General features: G+C 37.8%; 1 protein-coding gene across 4 annotated transcripts in view; it reads left to right on the top strand.

Annotated features, from left to right (window-relative positions):
* Positions 1-21,499, top strand: part of Lyst (lysosomal trafficking regulator) — a 174,631-nt gene that overhangs the window by 116,975 nt on the left and 36,157 nt on the right. For all 4 annotated transcript variants that reach the window (XM_060372467.1, XM_060372466.1, XM_060372469.1 and 1 more), the window contains 11 exons: positions 1,631-1,837; positions 5,114-5,290; positions 6,244-6,320; positions 6,639-6,827; positions 9,250-9,395; positions 9,477-9,573; positions 10,674-10,735; positions 11,573-11,628; positions 12,322-12,474; positions 15,321-15,565; positions 21,104-21,170. In XM_060372467.1, coding sequence (XP_060228450.1) covers positions 1,631-1,837; positions 5,114-5,290; positions 6,244-6,320; positions 6,639-6,827; positions 9,250-9,395; positions 9,477-9,573; positions 10,674-10,735; positions 11,573-11,628; positions 12,322-12,474; positions 15,321-15,565; positions 21,104-21,170 — 1,476 coding nt within the window. The remainder of the gene's footprint in view (positions 1-1,630; positions 1,838-5,113; positions 5,291-6,243; positions 6,321-6,638; positions 6,828-9,249; positions 9,396-9,476; positions 9,574-10,673; positions 10,736-11,572; positions 11,629-12,321; positions 12,475-15,320; positions 15,566-21,103; positions 21,171-21,499) is intronic.

Genomic DNA, 21,499 nt, shown 5'->3' on the forward strand with positions numbered 1-21,499 from the left:
GTTGAAATAATTTGAATTAGTTTTTCTGTTTTGTTTTTTGACTGGGTTTTGGGTTTTTTTTTTTTGCGGGGGGAGGTTGTTGTTTTTGTTTTGATGTAAGGACTCACTGTGTATCCTAGGTTGACTTTGAACTCACATTTCTCAGGTCTCAGTCTCCTGCTAAATGAGATTGTGCCAAAACACCTGGGCTTTTAAATTAAATTTAATTTTTTAAATAATTAATTCCATTTACATCTTGGTTATAGGCCCTCCTACCGCTCTTCCCACTCCTACCATCCTTCCTGCATCCCCTCTCCCCTATTCCTCAGAATTGGGGAGCCCCCCCACCCACACACCCCAGTTCATCTCTTTCCATGAGGACTGAGTTTGTCTGTGGACTGGCTTTTAAAAATAGAGTAATATATTTTGCTGACTTACCTCTTACAAAATGAAGAACCTCCTGTAGCATCAAAGAAGAATATGGTTTTGATGATTACTGTGGCTGTAAATAAATAGCTTATTTTTAAAGGGCCTTATTTACATTCTTGAATTTCTGAATTATTATAAAGTTTAGATCTTGCTATAAACATATCTGGTGCTTTCAAAATGATATAGAGAATGTTGGTGGGTGTCTACCTTCAATTACCATTATCTCACTTGAATTTCTTTGGGTCATTTATACTTGACCATGGGGAACAAATCAATCAGTTCACTCTGTCAGTAGTAGCAAAGGCCAATCTAATTTTAGAATATCATGAATCATCACTGTCAGTCTCTGAATCTAAATTAGATTTTAGTGTCCATCTTTGGTCATTAAATAAACTGTAGATGCATTTAGAATTCAGTCACTCAAACAGAGATCTTAAGAGTAGTAATCAGTGGAAAGCAGTAACTAAAATTCTGGATAAATCGTAAAATACACTGATTCCAGTATTAAACCCAGGTGATTTGGTCCAGACTAGGCTACTGGTAGATTTACAGTTAAAACAACCTAGTTGGTTATACATTAGGGAAAACTGATGATCTATTTTTATGTAGTTCTAAATTTATAATGTATTCATTGATAGAACTGACTCAAGTTTTTATTGTGAGTTCCTTGTCTTTTATATTTTAAAATCAAGGTGGACTTACCTACCATTGTTCTCTGATTGTTTGAATTCAACTTTTAGTTGACAATTTGTAAGCCCTTGGTGATTTTTGAAAAATGACTCATGATATTAGCTTTTCTCCTTTTTTGTACTTGTGGCAAAAATATATAAAGTTCTGAATCCGTTGTTTATCAATTTCTTAAACTCTCATTTGTGTGCATATGTGTATGAGTGTCTAACTTTGAATATGAAATCTAGAATGAATCATGTTCTATGGTCTTCCTTGGGTTTGTGTGAGGTTAGTATATTATTGCTTGAGAAGTCTGATCCTGAGCTGTCCAGTTTGGTCAGCAGGTAAACACAGCACACAAATGTTGACAACCTGATTTTTATCCCTGGAACCCATGTAAAGATGGAAGAAGAGAACCAACTCCACAATGTTGTCGTTTGTCCTCCACATGCATGCTGTGGCGCACAGGCACTCTCCCTGCACACAGTACTTCTGTTGCTAATACTTAGGGTTGTTATTAGTCTGGTCTTAATTCACTCCTATTTTGACTTAGGGTTCGAGTAGAACCAGTGGTTCTAAGCAGCAGTGGACTAAAATCCTGGGGTCATGTAAAGAAACCTTCCGAGTCCAGCTTGGAAGATTGCTGGCACATATTTTGTCACCAACCCACACTGTAGAAGAAAGGAAGCAAATATTTGAAATACTTCATGAACCAGCTCATCAGGATATACTTCGAGACTGTCTTAGTCCATCCCCGCAAGTAAGTATGGCAGCATTTGATAAAGCCTTTCAAAACAAGAATTGAAATTAACCTACTTTCATGCTGTCAGGAATATAGTTTTCTTACCAAACAAATTTAACCTGAGGTCTTCCCTCGCATTCCTTTTAGGCTTTATTTATTTATATTAATTACAATTTATTCATTTTGTATCCCAGCTCCTCCCTTCCCTGCCAGTCCCACCCTTCCTCCCTCTTCTTCTCCTGTGCCCCTCCCCCAAGATCTTATATGGTCACTTGTTGCCACATTGTGAAGAATTTTTCTTTTTAAAATACATTTTAATTAAAATTACTCTCCCCCTTTCCTTTTCTCCTTCTCGTTCCTCCCTATTTCCTTCCTCCCACACTCAGCCTGATAGCTTCCTTTTCTTTGATTATTTTTGTTCCATGTATATGTACATGTATGTATAAATAAATCCATAAACAACCTGCTGAGTCCATTTTTGTTGTTGAGAGCTCTTCCCTCTCCTTTTGTTCTTTACTAGCCAGCTTCTCTTCTATAGGAATGTTCTGCATGTCTTTTCATAGCTGCGTACAAGCTTTGTTCTGTTGGCCTCTCCTGCGGTTGGAAAGCTCACAGCTGCTTTTCTCCATTCAGCTCCTTTGTTATGAATTCTCCTTCTTTCAAGATAGCTTTTCATCACTGCCCCTTGCAGTCTCTTTCTGTCCTGTGAGGCTCACCAGTCACAGGGCTCCATCATCTCCTTTGTCACCACTTAGCCCTTGACTAGCTCATCCTCTGTTTCTTCTAGTCCTCCCTTCCTTTAGAATATTCAGAACACTTTGTTCTGAGAACCTTCACTGAAAAATATACTTTTATACAGTTTTTATTTTATAAATATTTATAGTAGATTCAGTTTTTTAAGTCAGTTTTTTCTTTTTTTTTTTCTCCCATCACTGTTTTTATTATTTTTTTAGCAGTGTTTTCAAAGCAAAGACTCATGACCAAACTTTTGGCAGAGTACAGGGAATCATAAGAAAGAAGGGGAGTTAGTGTGATGGGGAAAGGATAGGAGCTCCACAAGGACCAAATATATCTGGGCACAGGGTCTTTTCTGAGACTGACATTCAACCAAGGACCATGTATGGATATAACCTAGAACCTCCACTCAGATGTAGCCTGTGGTAGCTCAGTAACCAATTGGTTTCCCAAAGTGAGGGGAACAGGGACTATTTCTAACAGGAACTCAATGACTGGCTCTTTGGTCTCCCCACCCCCGAAGGGAGGAGCAGTCCTGTTAGGCCACAGAGGAGGGCTTTGCAGCCAGTCCTGAAGATACCTGATAAAACAGGATCAGATGAATGGGGAGGAGGTCCCCCCTATCAGTGGACTTGGAAAGGGGCATGGTGGAGATGAGGGAGGGAGGAAGGGACTGGGAGGGAATGAGGGATCGGGACATGGCTGGGATACAGAGTTAATAAAATGTAACTGAAAAAAATAAAAAAAATAAAAATAAAAAATAAAAACAAAAAAATATGAAAAAAAATAATTAAGTCAGTTTTTTCATTTTGGGTTTTTTGTTTTGTTTTTTTTTTTTTTTGAGATGGAAACTGTATTTTGTTCAGGCAAATCTTAAACGTGTAGGCTAAAGTGATCCTTCTGTCTTTACCTCCCAAGATGTCTAGTTTTTTAGAGCTGAAAAAAAAAAAAAGATTGTTTCACCTGTATTTAACAGCTTTTCTCATCAATAAACTATTGATTAAAGGATAGTAAAATGAGATATTAGAAACAAGTACAGTGTTTGTGAAAACAAGGTTTTTCTTTGCGTGTTTTCATTTTGTAGCCTATAGCAATCCTTCTGCCTTGGCTTGCAAATAATTGAGATGTGAGCCACTGTTACTGGTTTTTTATTTTCCAGATAGTTTTTTAAAGATAATTTAGAGCATCACTGAATACTAACCTGAAGTAGTTTTAATGTTATAAAACGAACATTACTTATAACACAGATAGGAAGCTACCCCAATCATGAATTGTTTTTCTTTATTTGCCAACTCTTCAGTGCTTTTACTCTCACAGCATCTGTTGCTTTTCCTCTTTTGGTCAGGTAGCAGCTGTCTTCTGACTAATTTAAAATGCTGCATTGGAACAAGCTTTGCTACTTTCACTGTTGCGTATGTTCATCTGAGGCTCTTAGCAACGTGATATGATTCAGCATGTTAGTTTAAATATTGCCTAAGATGTAATCATTTCTAGACCCATTTGTTGACATTTAATTCTATTCATGGTTTAAAGTGCCATAAAGCCAAATTCAGTTATATTTGAGTCAATGAAGGTTTTTAAAGTAAAGAGCATGTGTTTAGTTTGTTGGCATAGTTATTGTCTAATGTGTATATGCATATGACAATCAGAGATGGTAGACATAGCATGAAGGCCACCCAACAAAAGTAGGAACCAAAATTTGGCTTAAGTCTGCACGTGAAAGGACAGCTGTCATCACTCTACGAATTTTAATTTTGTCTTTATGTCTGCTCATAGACTGGCCCACACTGGTCCTTCCCTTAACACTCATGTGGAACTAAGAGGCGGAACCCGTGACTGCCATTAGTTTCTTGCCTCTTCTTTTTCTAGAGAGAAATCAGGGTTGACAAGCAAGAGACAGTCTTTTCTTCCCAAAGTCTCACCATCTTCTGTTGAGTGAAACTCAAAGAAAAGGGGATGGAGATGCACTTTTTCTTTAAAGTTAAAAGACAGGTTTTTCTTCAAGTTTGGTGTTCTTGTATTTTCCTTTTATCTCCAGTTTATTTTCTATTTTTTCCTTAACATGTTCTCCCCAGAAGCTAGCTAACTAGATTGTTCCATTTCAGCCTTTTATGAAAAGTTTCTAGTATACACAGAAAAATAAAATATTATGATGAATACCATATAACTGTTATATTAAATATAGAGTTAACATTTGAGAGTATCTTTCTCACACCAGTGTCATTTTTTTTCTAATTTATTTAAAAGTAATTTGTAGAAATCATGACTTTTCTAGATTGTTTTTAAAAATACTTTTTCTATCATTAAAACTAATAAAATTATGAATAACCCTCTAATATCAAATAACAAATATGTAATTAAATTTCTTCATCTACTCTGTCATATGTTTTACAGCTGTATTGAAACCAGACCGAACCAGCTAACTTTAGAAATATATTTAAATTTATTATTAAATAATTTTAAATCAAAGATACAAATGTAATTAAACTTATTTTTAAATAATTTAAGTGGAAGAACTAAAAATTCTTTACATCTAAAACTTTATTACTTTTTTTAAAGCATGGAGCCAAGCTGGTTTTGTATTTGTCAGAGTTGATACATAATCATCAAGATGAGTTAAGTGAAGAAGAACTGGACACAGCAGAACTGCTTATGAATGCTTTAAAGTTATGTGGCCACAAATGCATCCCTCCCAGTGCCCCTTCCAAGCCAGAGCTCATTAAGATGATCAAAGAGGTGAGTCTATCAGTCAGAGTTGTTTTTAGGAAACCCTGCTGCTGAGTACACTTAACACAGTAATTGGAAGACTTTTTTTTTTTTTTAATTATTAGGTACCTCTGATGATGACCTTGCAATGGTTCTTTCATTTTTACTATTTAGAGTTTTTGATCAGGAAAGAAAAAAATAGAATTATTTTGAGGATCTTTCTATTCTTTTTGGTTCTTATTATCTGTTGTCTATAGCCTTCAATGAAGGGAAGTTGTTTTCTTTTTTCAAGATCATGTATGTGGATGTTTTGCCTGCATGTAAGTCTATGTATCACGTATGTGCAGTGACCTTAGAGATCTGAAGAAGAATCAGGTGGTTGTGAGTCATCATACAGGTGCTGGGAAATGAACCCCAGTCCTTGTCAAGAGCCATCTTTATATTCCCACTAAGGAAAGTGTTTGTAGTGACAAGCAAGTTGAAACATACCTGGACTTAAGGATTCTTTGACAAGCAGGTAAAATAAGCAGGTAGCTCTGTGAACTCAGGAGGCTAGGGAACCTAGTTAATTATTTTGCTCTAATTCCAATACTCAAACTGAACAAGAAAAGAGATGGAAATTATAATATTGTTTAAGTGGCCTAATTGTTTCTATAGTAAAGTCTCTTAAGAATAATATTTTTTCCTTAATAGCCTTGTTTCAAAATTACTTTGTTAGGCTCAGTGCCAATATTATATGAGAAATAACAAGGTAGGGGCTCAGAACATAGATGGGTTTGCAGAGTGCTCACCTAAAGGTCCTGCATAGAGTGGTATACACCTGGAATCCTAGCACTAGGGAGGTTGAAACAGGCAGATTGGGAGTTTATGGTCATCCTTGGTTACATAGTGAATTCAGTGTTATCCCGGGATATGTGAAATGTCTCAAAAAAAGAAAAGAAAAAAGAGAATAAGTTTTATACATTATTGTTTAAATCTTTTAGGAACAAAAGAAATACGAAAGTGAAGAGAGTGTGAGTAAGGCTGCATGGCAGAAAACAGTTAACAATAATCAGCAAAGGTGAGTTATGATATGTTCCAGATCCTGTCCTTCAGGAGTCACTCGGTTCTGTACATTTGCCTGGGTTTTATCCTTTTGGAAACTTGTGGGGTTACTTTTTTGTATGCATGCACATGCGCTTTGCATCTATGTGTGTGTGTTTGAATCTGTGTGCATGTATGCGCATCTATGTGGTATGCTGGAGATGAGACTCAGGTTCTCATGCATGCTTGTCAAATGCTATACCACTGAGCTGAACTCCCAACCCTCAGAGGTGCTGTTAAAGTATTAGCTAATGTTGCATGGATACTTAACTTTGGAACAATCTTGTTTGTTTAGTCTCTTTCAGAGGCTTGATTTAAAATCCAAGGATATATCTAAAATAGCTGCAGATATCACCCAGGCTGTATCTCTCTCCCAAGGAATTGAGAGAAAAAAGGTGATTCAGCATATCCGAGGCATGTACAAAGTTGACCTGAGTGCCAGCAGACACTGGCAGGAGCTCATCCAGCAGCTGACACATGACAGGTGTGTGCAGGCAACACATGTCTGGTACAGCCTTTATATGATGCTAAATACGGCTTTCCTTCTAGAATTCAGATGTATAAAGTTATTTAATTAAACATTTTTATCTAATTATCATTTTTTTTCAATCTTTAAAATAATTACATGGGTTTTTAAAAAAAATTCTTGAATAAAAACACAGGGGATTTAGCTCTTTCAGATAGTAAAATTGACTTCAGTTTTAAAATATGGTTTTTGCAAAAGGATAGAGAAATCATTAAAAGATTATGGTTGAGAAATAGACCTTATACTTTATTAATATGATTAGAAGAGGCTTTATGAGGGGGTGGAGATCAGGCTCAGTGGTTAGGAGTGCCTCTGCTCCTGCAGAGGACTGTTCAGTTCCCCAGCACCCACAGGGAAGCTCACAGCCCATGAATGGATCCAGCACTGTCTTGTAACCTCCTCAGGCACTTGGCTCATTCATGTAAAAATAAATCTTTTTTTAAAGGTAAATTATGAATGACAAAAAAGAATATTAAACTGTCATTTTTTATATTTAATTAAAATAACTAGTTACAGTCAGGTGCGGTGGTGTATACCTTTAATCCCAAGACTTGGTTGGCAGAGGCAGGCAGACCTCTGTGAGTTTGAAGTCAGCCTGGTCTACAAAGTGAGTTCAATGACAGCAAAATCTACATAGTGAGACCCTGTCTCAAAAAAAAAAAAAAAAAGGAAAGCTTGTTAGAGGACTTTGAGTGGTAAGATACACTAATCATTAAATACTAACGGAAACTGTAAACAGAAGGAGTTACACTTAGAAAGCTCAGCACTTACAACCCTAGTACCCAAAAAAATTAAATGAAAGAATTCAGTGGGTTTGAATTTGAATTTTAACCAGTGTTTATTATATTTAATGACAAAACTAAGGAAATTTATTTTCAGAACTTACGTTAAAGAATATTTGAAAACTTACATAGATACAAAAGTGTAATCCTATTATCCCTGAAGTTCGAAAGAAAAAAAAAAATGAGTGCTCTCTTGATGCACATTAGACTTCATGAACACATTGAAAAATACTTATTAGTGACAGTAATCTGACTTTTTTGTTTGCTTTTTGGTTCTTTGAGACAATTTCATGTAGCCTACTAAGTTGGCCTTGAACTTGCTTTGTAGATGAGGGGGCTTTGAACTCTTAATCTTCCTGCCTCCACATACTAGTTGCTATGATTATAGGCATGTGCCACCAAGCTTAGCTTCAAATTTGATTTTTAAAATCACTATTACTATACTTTAATGTTTTGTTTAGTTTTTTTTTTTTTTTTCCTTTGGGTCAGTGTCTACAGCAGGATACTAGCTGGACACATTAGCTGTTATTATTCAGAACTTTGGTGATGGTGAACCCTGGGATGGTGGATGTCAGGAGCTCTACAAATATTTATTGCCTTGGAAATATTTTGTGAGTCTATTCTAAGGAAAGGATTAAAAATTTAGAAGACAAAAAAGAATCTTGGTTTGTTTTTCTTATTTATAGACAAAATGAGAACTATAAAACATTAATTTGGAATTTGTTTTTCATTAGCTAATAACCATGTTAAGTGTAGTGTGTTATGTTGCTAAAGTTTTATGGTAGTAGGGATATATCTTTTTAAATTTCTAGTAAATTGAACATGAAGGGGGGAATCTCATGATGTCTTAACGCTAGACAAAGAACTTAGACAAGGAAGGAATACCTAGCACGGGAGAAATTGTCTTCCCAGGGAAGAGCTTAGCATTTAGTTAAAAATACCATGTGGTCATCCCTGAAAATATACATACAAGTAACATCATACAGACTTGAGAAGGCAGTATAATATTTCAAAGTGTGTGTGTGTAACAACACTTAAAAAGAGACCATGAGCCGGGTGTGGTGGTGCACCCCTGGAATCCCAGCACTCTTGGAGGCAGAGGAGGGCAGGTCTCTGTGAGTTGGAGGCCAGCCTGGTCTACAAAGCAAGTCCAGGACAGCCAAGACTACACAGAGAAACCCTGTCTTGAAAAGCCAAAACCAACCAAGCAAACAAACAAAAAACAACAACAAAAAGACCATGAATTTGAAAGAGCAAGAGAGAGCATATGGGAAGGGTTGAAAGGAAGAAAGAGAAGGGAGAAACGATGTAACTATAACCACAAAATTTTTCTTTAAATTTTGAAAAATAAAATAAAATTTAGTAGATACAGGAAACTGGAAGCAGTATTTGCTCCAGAAGGAAACTTGGGAACTGGACCCAGGGGCAGACACTCACTTTCTATGTTAGTCTTTAACCTATGTGTATGTTTCCCCTGATGTACACAATGTTGTTTTGTAATTAAACAAGCCCATTGTATTTATTTACTCAGTTTCTATAATTATTTTAAGGTCGTAAATCCTTAGATAACCACTAAGATGTTTTACTTTAACTTGCAGAGCAGTCTGGTATGACCCAGTCTACTATCCAACTTCATGGCAGTTGGATCCAACAGAAGGGCCAAACCGAGAGAGGAGACGTTTGCAGAGATGCTATTTAACTATTCCAAATAAGTATCTCCTTAGGGACAGACAAAAGTCGGAAGGTAATAGTGACCTTTGCTTGACCTGTGGGTGTGGCGGGTAATGGGTTATTAGATAAAAGCTGTGTACTCTTTTATCAACAGGTATGGTCAAGCCACCACTCTCTTACCTCTTTGAAGATAAAACTCATTCTTCCTTCTCCTCTACTGTCAAAGACAAAGCTGCAAGTGAATCTATAAGGTAGATTTGAGACCATTTCTGCCTTCACTCTTTGATGAATGTGCAAGAATACTCATTGTAGTCTTTATGTGGTGTTGGTTTTAGATAATGCTGTCATGTTAGGAAAGTCTTAAAAGAAACAGGCTTGAGACAGGACAAGGTCAAAGGACAAATTCCAAATGCCATTTCTAACACTGAGGTTAATGGATGTCAGTTATCATGCTATCTCTGCCCCTTTCTAGCACATGTATATTTTATAGTTGACTATTCATTCTCTGTAAAGTAGATAGAGTTGCTTCTGGTGCCAATCCACAGGAGTGGAATGTAGTGAACAAAGGGTTAAATTCCAGTTCCTACCCTGACTGCCTACCTGATCTTGTGTGTGTTTTTTAGCCTCTCTGCTCCAGTGTCCTCACTTCCTGAGTAAAGGAAATTATCATATACAGGCTTTCATGGTATTTTTGAATATTAAATGTGTCAGTGTGTCTTAGTTATTAAGTGTTGCCATATTCTTGTGGTTTTTATTATTGTATTCCTTATTTAAATTTAAATTTTATTGATTTTTATATGAGTGTTCTGGATGTATATCTGCATGCAGAAGAGGGCACCAAATCCTGTTATAGATGGTTGTGAGACACCATGTGGTTGCTAGGAATTCAACTCAGGACCTCTGGAAGAGTAGCCAGTGCTCCTAACCACTGAGCCATCTCTCCAGCCCCCTATTGTATATATTTTATAGTTAGAAATCTTACGCTCTAAAATACAAATGACTTGAGAACAGAAATTTTCTGATCCCAAGGTCCAAAAACAAAAAAACCCAGTAGGTTTCTTTCACATGTGAAGTATCAATGACCTAATACAGTGTCTAGTTGCATACTGCAACTGTGAAACAAATCTTAGCCAAATCCATATATTCTACATGCAAGCTGCAAGAATCCTTAGCTTTTCCTAAAGGTTTCCGTCACTTCCTTTCTGATGAGTGTTACGTAAACAGCACAGGATTGTCAGCATATGCTACTAAAACTCTAAAATATTGCATTAATATTTTACTAGATTAAAAATGTTGAAGTCTAAATGAGCAAAAAAATTCAGTTATAGCAATTTTAAATATGTTTTGACAGAGTAAATCGAAGATGTATCAGTGTTGCACCATCTAGAGAGACAGCTGGGGAATTATTGTTAGGTAAGTTGGTTTAAAAAGAATTTCACTCATATTCCACCCTTTCTTATTCTATTCTTAAATAACTTGAAGCATTTTTCATACAGAGGTAAAATTATTTTAATATCACGTGGGTGGCTTTGCTTTGACTTTATAGACACAATCCCCACTTACTCACAGGGCCCAGGTGGATGCTTGAAGGAGCAGATAGTGGTGTTTCTCCACATGCACACGCCATGATCAAGTTAAATTATAAATTAGCCACAGAAAGAGGTTAACAAAAATAACTAATGAAATAACTCTGCCACCATAAAAGCTCTATGAATATGAGCCCTCTCAAAAGTATTTTATTATACTGTCACCTTTTTACTTCAAGTACAATTTTATATCTTTCCTTAGCACCTGTGACTTGCCAGCATCACCATTCTTGCTCTTGGGGGCCAATGTAAAAGTAAAATAAAGGTTATTTGATCATAAGGTGTTCAACATTAGCAGTCAACCTGATGACCTGCTGGTGGCTGACTAGTAGACTTGGATACACCACCCAAGACATGATTCATATAGTAGAATGAGCCAGTAGCTGCAAGTACTGATCCACATTCTATATATATTCAATTTTATTTTTACAGTAATTTTAGAAGTTCAGCTCTCACCCCTCTTTTAGTAAGAAAACTAAGGCACAGAAAGATTAAGCAACTGAGATAATTTGCTACAATTTTAAAGTATTTCTTGAGTGTGTGGGACTCTTTCTAGCTGCTGGCATTCAGACTCAAGCCAAAAGACTTCAGAGGTCCCCACCTTTCACCACATTCAACAATGCAAACACACTTTTAAACCTTTCTGCCCAATTACTTCCTGCAGGTAAAAGTGGAATGTATTTTGTGGAAGACAATGCCTCTGATACAGTTGAAAGTTCGGTGAGTGGTGACTTAAGTTTATGTCTAATTAAACCTAGAAAAAATTTAAAAGTGTGTAAATACAATATAGTGAGAGAGCTCACCCATTATCACTCCATGTGAGACTAGTGTGAATTCCAGCTCTTTTTTAAAAGATCAGCTTTAAAGGAAGACTGCCATTACTTTTTCCTTGTGGCCTAGATCTCAGCAATTGCAGGTATGATTCAAAGTCTAACAAACTTGAATTATTTCGTGTCATTCTTCCTCATCACTGTTCTCATCAGTAACAAATAAATGTTTCCTGCCACTCCCAGTTCACAGTTAAGTACCTTTGCTATCAAAAGGAAAGAAATTTTTTTTGTATAATTGAATAACTAAGCCATTCTGATGTTGATGTAGCTGAGTAATGATAACAGTCTTTTGCATATGCTAGTATTCGTTGTAAAGATGACTAATAAGACTCTGAATTCTCATATTACATAGGAGAAAGCTTTCAGTGTTCTGTAAACCTAAACAGGTCTAGAAATAGTCTTTTTTTTTTTAATTCCTAAATTTTGTCTAACAGACACAGTGTTACTTAGTAGGATAGTTTCCAGATAGTCTTACTTTTTGTCATGGAGGGAAGATTGTGTGTTTTGTTTTGACACGGTTTTGAATTGAAAGTAAAATTTTCATGTAATGGAAAATCCTTTTCTCTATTTCCTTCATCTTTAGAGCCTTCAAGGAGAGTTAGAACCAGCATCATTTTCCTGGACATACGAGGAAATTAAAGAAGTTCACAGGCGCTGGTGGCAGCTGAGAGATAATGCTGTAGAAATCTTTTTAACAAATGGCAGAACACTCCTATTGGCATTTGACAATACCAAGGTAAATCCACCATTATTAGATACGAAACTCTTGAAACGATGTTGTGACCAGTGATGCTACTGGTTATATGACGTTTAATTAAATGCAGGTTAATTTTCTTAAATTGTTACTCTAAAATTATATGAAATATACCTTATGTCTTAATCTTAACTAAGGAAGTCCTTGATATTATAAATATTTTTTCTGCCCTCTAAAATGTTAAGCTTGAGGTCTCCAAAGTGCCAGAAAGGAGTAGTTAGCACTTGCTCAAGATGGAGTCCACCCTTGATGTACCATCACTTGCCCAGGGCCCGAATTTTTTGTGCAAAGCCCTGGGAGAAGTCACACATGCTACCACCAGCCTGTCCCTGTAGTCCCGTCTCCTACCTTTGGTCCCTAGGTACTTTCCAGAAATGCTCCACTCCTGCTTTCTTCTCTCCATTCTGGGCAGGTTGCCAGTGCCTCAGTTGCTAACTCTGTTCTCCTTACCTTACTTGTCCCGCCAGACGCATTTGACACGCTGACTGGCCTTTCCTTTTCACTCAGGTCACCGTCCTTTCTCAGCTCCTGGGTTTCTATTTTTTCCCCTCACCAGATTTCCCACTCGACGTGTTTGTAGCTCCTTCTTGAGTAGCTCAGGCTCACTCTTCAGACCTCTTATCATCCATTTCATGGCTTTAAAAGCAATCTGTATCCCACAATTCATCTCCATGTCAGTACCCAGGTGTCTTCCCTCACACCACACTCCCTTATTTAACTCTAGATTGCTATCTCCAACCTGAAAATATCCTTCCCTTTTTCCATAAATGGATCCTCATCTCTCTGTTGTCCAAGCCTAAAACCTTGAGAGGATTTTAGTAAACTGCCATTCGTGTCACCCTGAGTGTCTGTTTCATCCACACACACATTTGACCTGACTAAACTGCTATAGTCTTGCTCTGAGCCACCATCATCTCTAACCCTAACTGCCCAGATACATCCATACCCCACTCCTTCATTTCTCTAGTCAAAACTCTCTGGTTTCTTTTCATGCCACTCACTGAAAGTCAGAGCTCTTACAGGAGCCTAATAAAGCTGCAGGTAGTCAAGAACCTTATTACCTCCTGACTTCATGTGCTATTCTCTCCTTCACTCATACTCTCTGTGGTGAGTATGAGTATATTTCTTCTTGAATATACCAGACGCAGTGATGCTGCCGAGCCTTAGTGTGTAATTGTTGCCTAGAATGCTTTTCTCCACAGAATTCCCAATGACACACTCTGTCACTCTTTTCAGGCCCCTTGATGAAGTGTTTCCTTAGTAGAGAGTCCCTTACTGGACCAAACAGCGTAACACTCCCTTGTGATCTTTATAGTCACTGTACCATTGCAACACCATGACCAAAGCAACTCTTATGTAAGAAAACATTTAATTGGAGCTTGCTTACAGTTTCAGAGGTTTAGTCCGTTATCATCATGGCAGGGAATATGGTGGCATGTACGGCATTTAATCATAGCTGAGAGCTATATCCTGATCCACAGTGGAAGAGAGGAGAGAGACAGAAAGATGGAGAGAGACAGAGAGAGAGGCAGAGAGAGAAAGAGCTGGGCCTAGAATGAGCTTTTGACACCTCAAAAGTAGTGTCCCCAGTGACACTACTCCAACAAGGCTACAACTCCTAATCCTTATAATCCTCTTAAACAGCTCCACTCCCTGGTGACCAGACGCCTAAATATATGAGTTTATGGGGGCCATTCCCGTTCCAACCACCACAAGTAGCCTCTTCATAACCAGTGCCCAGCATTCCTATCATCCCCATTGTGCTGTCTTTCTCCTTGAGGCTGTTTAGTCCCCAGCACTGTGCTTTCCCTGCAGAATGTCTGGACCTGCCTTTGTTCTGTGTTCCATTGCCAGCATCTGGAACACTACTGGCATATGGGTGTCATTATGTGCTGGGTGAATGAAAGCTTTTTCCTTCTACAGTCAGTACACACTCTCACAAATTCCTAGCTACCTATTTTAGCGTCAGTGTTTGGCAGCCTTTGAATTTAGGTGACAGTTGGGGTTTTTTCAGCACTGTTTCTGTCTGTTTCTACATTTCTCTTGTCATTTTTATGCAGTCTTCTCTCTGTCACATCGGTGGCTCTTCTTCCTAGACCAGTACATAGTCTTTGCAGTGGGTCTTCCAAACCCATTTAGTATGTTTTGTTTGGGTTTTCATTTGTTTGTTTTGAAAGAGTCATAATACTTCCTTTTCTGTGACAGAACTTGTATTCGTCTCTGAAAAAGAGTTTCTGTGGAGCTGAGAAATAGCTCAGTGACAGAATGCTTGCTTAGAATGAACAAAGCCCTAGAACCACAGGGGTTGGGAGATTGATCCTACTTGTTTTCAGTCAATAGTGGGTTTGTATCCTACTTACACAGGACACTGTATTTAGTTCTCATGAGATATGGAGTTATCGCCTCCATACTACAGGTGTAATAACAGCATACAGTGTTTAGCAGGGATCTACAGACCAGATCTGTTCTGATACAATCAGACTGTCGGTACAGAATATGACACTTTCTCTACACCATCATGATGCACATTTATTGTTTGTTTGTTTGTTTGTTTGTTTGTTTTTAGTGACTTCTGTGCATAACTTTTCCTTGGAAATTATGAGCAGATAATGCCAGATAATTTTGCCAGCAGATTTACACGGCAATAAGCATAGTGACTAAGAGCCTGCCTCTGGAGGGAAACTGCAATCAGAATGTGGTTCTCTACCATTTAGTGCAGATTTCTTGGAGGATTTCAGATTAATAACATGTCTACAATATTCTCCTCCTCTGGGGAAGTATCAATAAGCCTAAAAATACCTGGTCATTTTTTTCTTCTTTCCTTTTAGGTTCGTGATGATGTGTACCAGAGTATTCTCACAAATAACCTCCCAAATCTTCTGGAGTACGGAAACATCACTGCTCTGACAAACCTGTGGTATACTGGACAAATTACCAATTTTGAATATTTGACTCATCTAAACAAGCATGCGGGCCGGTCCTTCAATGATCTCATGCAGTACCCCGTGTTCCCCTTCATCCTCTCTGACTATGTTAGTGAGACTCTTGACCTCAATGATCCAGCTATCTATAGGCAAGTAAAAGCATCACATTTTGGGTTCATGTGCATACTGAGTTTATGCCATTAAAGTTTTTACTCTGCAGGGTATTGAGGCAGATGTTGAGACTCATAGCCAAACTTTGGGAAGAGTACAGGGAATCTTATGAAAGAAGTGGAGATAGTAAGATCTGGAAAGGACAGGAGCTCCACAAGGACAGCAACAGATCCAAAAAGTCTGGGCACAAGGGTCTTTTCTGAAACTGATAATCCAGCCAAGGATCACTCATGGAGATGGCCTGGAACCCCTGCACAGAGGTAGCCTATGGCAGTTCAGCATCCAAGAGGCCTCCATAGTAATGGGAACAGGGACTGTCTCTGACATGAACTGATTGGCCTGCTTTTTGATCACCTCTCCCTGAGCGGGGAGCAGCCTTACTAGACCACAGAAAAAGACAATGCAGGTACTCCTGATGAGACCTGATAGACTAGAGTCAGAGGGAAAGGGAAGAAGACCTCCCTTTTCAGTAGACTGGGAGAGGGACACAGGTGGGGAAGAGGGAGGGTAGGATTGGGAGGGGAGGAGGGAGGTACAGGGAGGATACAAAGTGAATAAACTGTAATTAATAAAAATAATTAAAATTAAAAAAGAAAATGTTCAAATATTCACAGAAATGTAATAATTAATGAAGCCTTTATAATTCATCTTCCCCAATTAAACAATTGTGAATTATGAAGATTTTAGCAAACTTGCATCATCTTTTTTAAAATTTCAGGTATCTAGTTATGTCAACTCTGAGTTCTACAGTATACATATTTTTTTTAATCAATAGGATATTTCCTTACGTTACTACATGCTGTTATACTAAGGAAATTAACAATCCCAATAATAGCTTCCATATTATTAAACATGCCTTCTATATTCACTGTCTCCTGCTTATCTCGACAATGCCTTTTATAATTAGTTATTTTGAACCAGGTTTGCTGTTGCATTTGATACAGCTAGAAAGGCCTTTAAGTTTTTGCATGTATGTTTTATTTTTTATTTATTTCTTGCAGCATGATAACATTTGTTCCAGTAGTCCTTGTTTGCCAAACAATAGGGATTAGCTCAAAAGGCTTACTTGTAGTCAATTTACCCTTTATGTTGGGAGGAATTCACCATAGATGGCCATGTGAACTTTGTGTCACTACCTATCATCAGGAGGCTGTGATGCCCCACCCCCCAATTATAGGTTCAAGTTCACACTGGACTTTTATCCAATAGTTTTAGCCATGGCTTTATTGCTTGAATCAATTATTTCAGCAGAAGTTGCATAAGGATGGTTTCCTATCTATCTTAGTTAGGGATTGCTATTGCTGTAATGAAATCCCATGACCAAAAAGCAAGTTGGGGAGGAAAGGATTTATTTGGCTTACATTTCCACATTGTTCATCATCTAAGAAAACCAGAACAGAAACTCAGACAGAGCAGGAACCTGGAAGCGGGAGCTAATACAAAGACTATGGAGGGATGTTGCTCACTGCTTCCTCTCATGGCTTGCTGTGCCTGCTTTCTTATAGAACCCAGGACCACTAACCCAGGGATGGCACCATCCACAATGGCCTGGGCCCTCCCTTATTGATCACTAAGATGAGTTACAGCCCAATCTTATGAAGGCATTTTCTCAATTAAGGTTCCCTCCTTTCAGATAATTCTAACTTAAGTTGACATAAGACTCACCAGCACATTATTCTTTCATTTTTTTTTCTAAATTTATGAGAAAACATAAATGCTGAGCCCAGGATATTTTATATTGGAGAACAAGGAAACAACATAGGCTCTCATTAGCAAAGATAAGATAATCTGAGGATCTAAGAGAATAATGGCAACAAGAACAAGTAACTGAAACCCCTTGAAAGGAAAAATACATTATTTAATAATTTTATAGCCTGCATGTCCCTTATCCAAAATGTATAGGATTGTAAGTTTTGTTGTAGTTGTTGTTGCATTTCTGAGATTTAGAATATTTGCAGACTACCAGCTGAATATCCCGAATCTAAAAATAGTAAGTGTAAGGTGCTCTAAAATCTGGCTGCTTTTGATGCATGCTGTGTAAGAAGCTTTGAATTTAGGATCATTTTGGATTTCAGATCTCTAGATGAAGAATGTTCATTCTATACTTTAAAAAAATTGAAACACAGGCATGTGTACACATGCAAACACCCATGGAGGGAGTCAAAGTGAGACCAAGTCATTGGTACTGAAGGAACACTAACTCAAGCATGTGGCTCTGGCAGGCCTTGCTAAAGACCATCAGATTACATTCTAAAGCTAGCCACCCAGGTCTTTCCCTTTATTTGACCTCCTCCTCCTGAGGCTGACCATGTAGGTCTAGTTGTCAAAGTATTGAAGTCTAACAATCAGAAGCCCTCTTTTGGCTGCCCTAATTAACATACCCAACTAAAATTAAACACTGCATCATAAGTTTACCTTTATAAACTGCCATTTTCCTATAGAACATGCCTGGCCCCTCTCTATCTAGAGGCAGTTTTTGCCCTTCCAGTCAAATACCCTTTCTCCTCTCCCTTGTTCCCTTCCCCCTTATTCTCTATCTCCTGTCTTTGTCTCTTATCCCTGCCCTCTGTTCCTCTGGGGCAAATAACTCTCCTTTGTGCTAAGAACTTGGTCTTGGGGGGTCCTGAGCCAGTACTTTACCTTGTAGGTACCACTGGAGGAAAAGTTAAAGTTTGAGAATTAAAGAAAAGGGATTTAGCTTTTTTTCTGCCTTCCTTCAACAAACTGTTATTTTAAACAAACCAGAGAGCCCTAGTTCATTGGCGGATATTTTATTTAGTTCAAAAATTTGTTCTCTTAAAGAAAAATTGACTTCAAATATGCCACTTGGGATGTTTATAAATATTGTAACTGTAACTCCCCCCAAATAAGCCTGACTTGGCCCTTTCTTAAGAAATCAAGTTGAAGTTATTTTACAGTGGTACATTGTCTGCCTTTTAAGTATTATATACACTGCTGTTGGACATTTGAACATTTTACACATTGCTGGTATATATGTGATGCTTCAGGAAAGTAGTTTGACAGTGCATATTTTAAAAAATCTGTTAGATGCACTTAACTCTGTTTTAGAAAGTTAGCCTCTAGGAATTATTCTTGGAAATGCAAAAGGACATATGCTCAGCATAAAAGTTTCTACTTAACCAGGAGTTGTTGGTTCTTTGCTTGCTTTGGGATCTGCTCCTCTATGTAATGATTTAACTAGGAATATGCTGCTCCTGTCATTTTTCAAAGTATCTAAAATTTAGAAACAGCCTGAAGATCCAGATTTGAATACATTATTGTACGCTGCAACTACTAAAGCAATGTTGTAGGACTGAGGAGATGACTCATCAAGTCAGACTTACTACCAAGTCTGAGGACCCGAGTTTATCCTTGAAACCTACATGGTATGGAGAATCAACTCCCACAAATTTTCTTGACCTCCACATACATACCACAATATACATACCCACACATACTCATCACATAAATGTACACAAAATAAATAAATGTAAAAAAAACTATGGTAGAAGAACGTGGAAAGACATTCCTTTGTTCAAAAATATATAGGCACTAATAAGCAGAAAACAGCTGGACAAATATATGCTGACATGTTTTACCATGAGTAAAAGCATCCCAACTGTTTTTTGCTTATCTGTTCACTGTAATTTCTTTGTTTGGGGATTTTGCCATTCTGTGTTTATCTGTCTGTCTCTGCCTCTCTCTGTATCTGTCTGTCTATATGAGACAGGGTCTCACTATACAACTCTGGATAGCCTAGACCTTGCTATGTAGATTGGGCTGGCCTTGAACTCACAGAGAACACAGAGATACATCTGCTTCCAACTCCCAAGTGCTGGGATTGAAGGCATGTGACCCCACACCTGATAATAACTCTAATTCTTAATTTTCAGCCATAATAATCTAATTTGTACCTAAGATTTATTACAACATTCTTTTTTTAATTTTTTATTTAACTTTTATTAATTACACTTTATTCCTTTTGTATCCCCCCATAAGCCCTTCCCTCCTACCCTCCCGGTCCCCCCTCCCCCCCTTTCTGCATGCATGCCTCTCCCCAAGTCCACTGATAGGGGAGGTCCTCCTCTCCTTCTTTCTTTTTTTTTTTTTTTTGTTCTTCTCAATGCAGTTTATTCAGGAACCTTGAACAATCTTCTGACCCTGGGGAAAGCCAGCCCACAGCTTAAAATAGCCTCTGGGTAGCCAACCCAGGCGTGCCACGTGGGCAATGCAGATAGGTCCACATACATGGAAGCAAGGCAGATCCTTGGCCTTAGCCAAATGTGGAATTATTCGTGACAGAGAGCACTCACCATCGGGAAGGTGGAAGGCGGAAACCAGCTCCATCTTTAAGGCGCGGCCTTACGCAGCTCTCTACAGTTCCCCCTTTTTGTTTTAGACGCATCAGGCAAGAGTAGAGGTCTGATCTCTGATATTAGAAATAAATTGGGACTTTGTACCAATGTTCATTTAGGTGTCATCCACCCAAAGAGCATCAGACCCGCCCGATACCTTTTTCTCAGAGGATTGACCTCGTGCAGGAGCAAATTGATACCCTATAGCAAATCACTCAACTTGGCTGTCAATGGAAGTATGCTGGACTTATTACAACATTCTTAAGGAATAAAAAAAAAGTGCCAGGATCTTGAAAATGATTTCTTTCCATTTTGAGAATAAATTAACATTTATTTTGTAAAACTTTTTTACTTTTTGACAGTCTCTATGATTAAACTATGTCACTAGAATTTGCATTTAATGTTATTAAACTCTGCATCCCTAGGAAATAGTTATGTATCAAAAAATCTATGTCGTTAGGGTGTAGTAATGCATTCTTGTAATCCCAGCACTGGAGAGACTTAAGATAGGGAGACTGTTGCAAGTACAAGGTCAGCCTGACCAGAAAATGAGTTTAAGGCTAGCTTGGGCTACATAGTAAGGCCTTGTCTCAACAACAGCAACCAAATTACATCTGAATGAGCCAGATGTGTTTGGCTTACTGAACCTTGAACAGAGCCTACTGTAGATACAGTGCCCGATGTTAACACTATAGAAGGTCTTTTCCTTGTGCCTTGTAACCAGAGCAGCTGTTCCCTCACATCAAAGATATTTCTCCTACCTTTTTACACACCATACAGAGATGCTGACATGTTTTATAGTGGGTAAAAATGAGGATGTGTTCTTTGCATTCTTTGGCCTCTAAGGACAGTATGTGGTATTAATAGTGGGAGTGCCATTACTAACATGTTCATGTGCATACATACCTGCATGGCACTACATGACAGCATCACCCGGAAGAGTCAGTAATTCACCATGCAGGAACAGATCTTTACTTGAATTTTCTTGACGGCTTATGAAGCCATGATTTTGAATGGTGACTGTTGGCTGCAAAGCAACATGTTTATGTGAGTTACAGACTGCACATTTTGTTAATTGTTTATTTTCAGGATGAAGACAGGTGCAGCTTAATACTGGCAGTATCAAATTACTTCATATTTTCTATCACTTTTCCTTTGTAGAAACCTATCTAAGCCTATCGCTGTGCAGTATAAAGAAAAAGAAGACCGCTATGTTGACACATACAAGGTAACTTTAGTTTCCATCAATACTTTGACACATGAAAGTGGAGCCTTATGAACGTATGCCTTTTAGTTCATAGTAATTATTTTCTGTCTTGTGTCTCCTTGTACTTTAAGAACTGGAAATTATATAAAACTGACAGTCATTTGTGTCTTAGTTCTGTGGAAACATCTTCTAAGGATAAAAAGAAAGTATATTCTCATTTTGGCATAATTTGAAACCTAATTAGTCCACTATACTTTCAAATGCTTGAAATTATATTTTTTATTAAAAAATCACAGATTTTTAGCAGCTCAACTATTCATGCCTCTGAGTGTTATTTATATTATATAGAA

Source organism: Meriones unguiculatus, chromosome 19, assembly GCF_030254825.1.
Source record: "Meriones unguiculatus strain TT.TT164.6M chromosome 19, Bangor_MerUng_6.1, whole genome shotgun sequence".
Classification (NCBI taxonomy): domain Eukaryota; kingdom Metazoa; phylum Chordata; class Mammalia; order Rodentia; family Muridae; genus Meriones; species Meriones unguiculatus.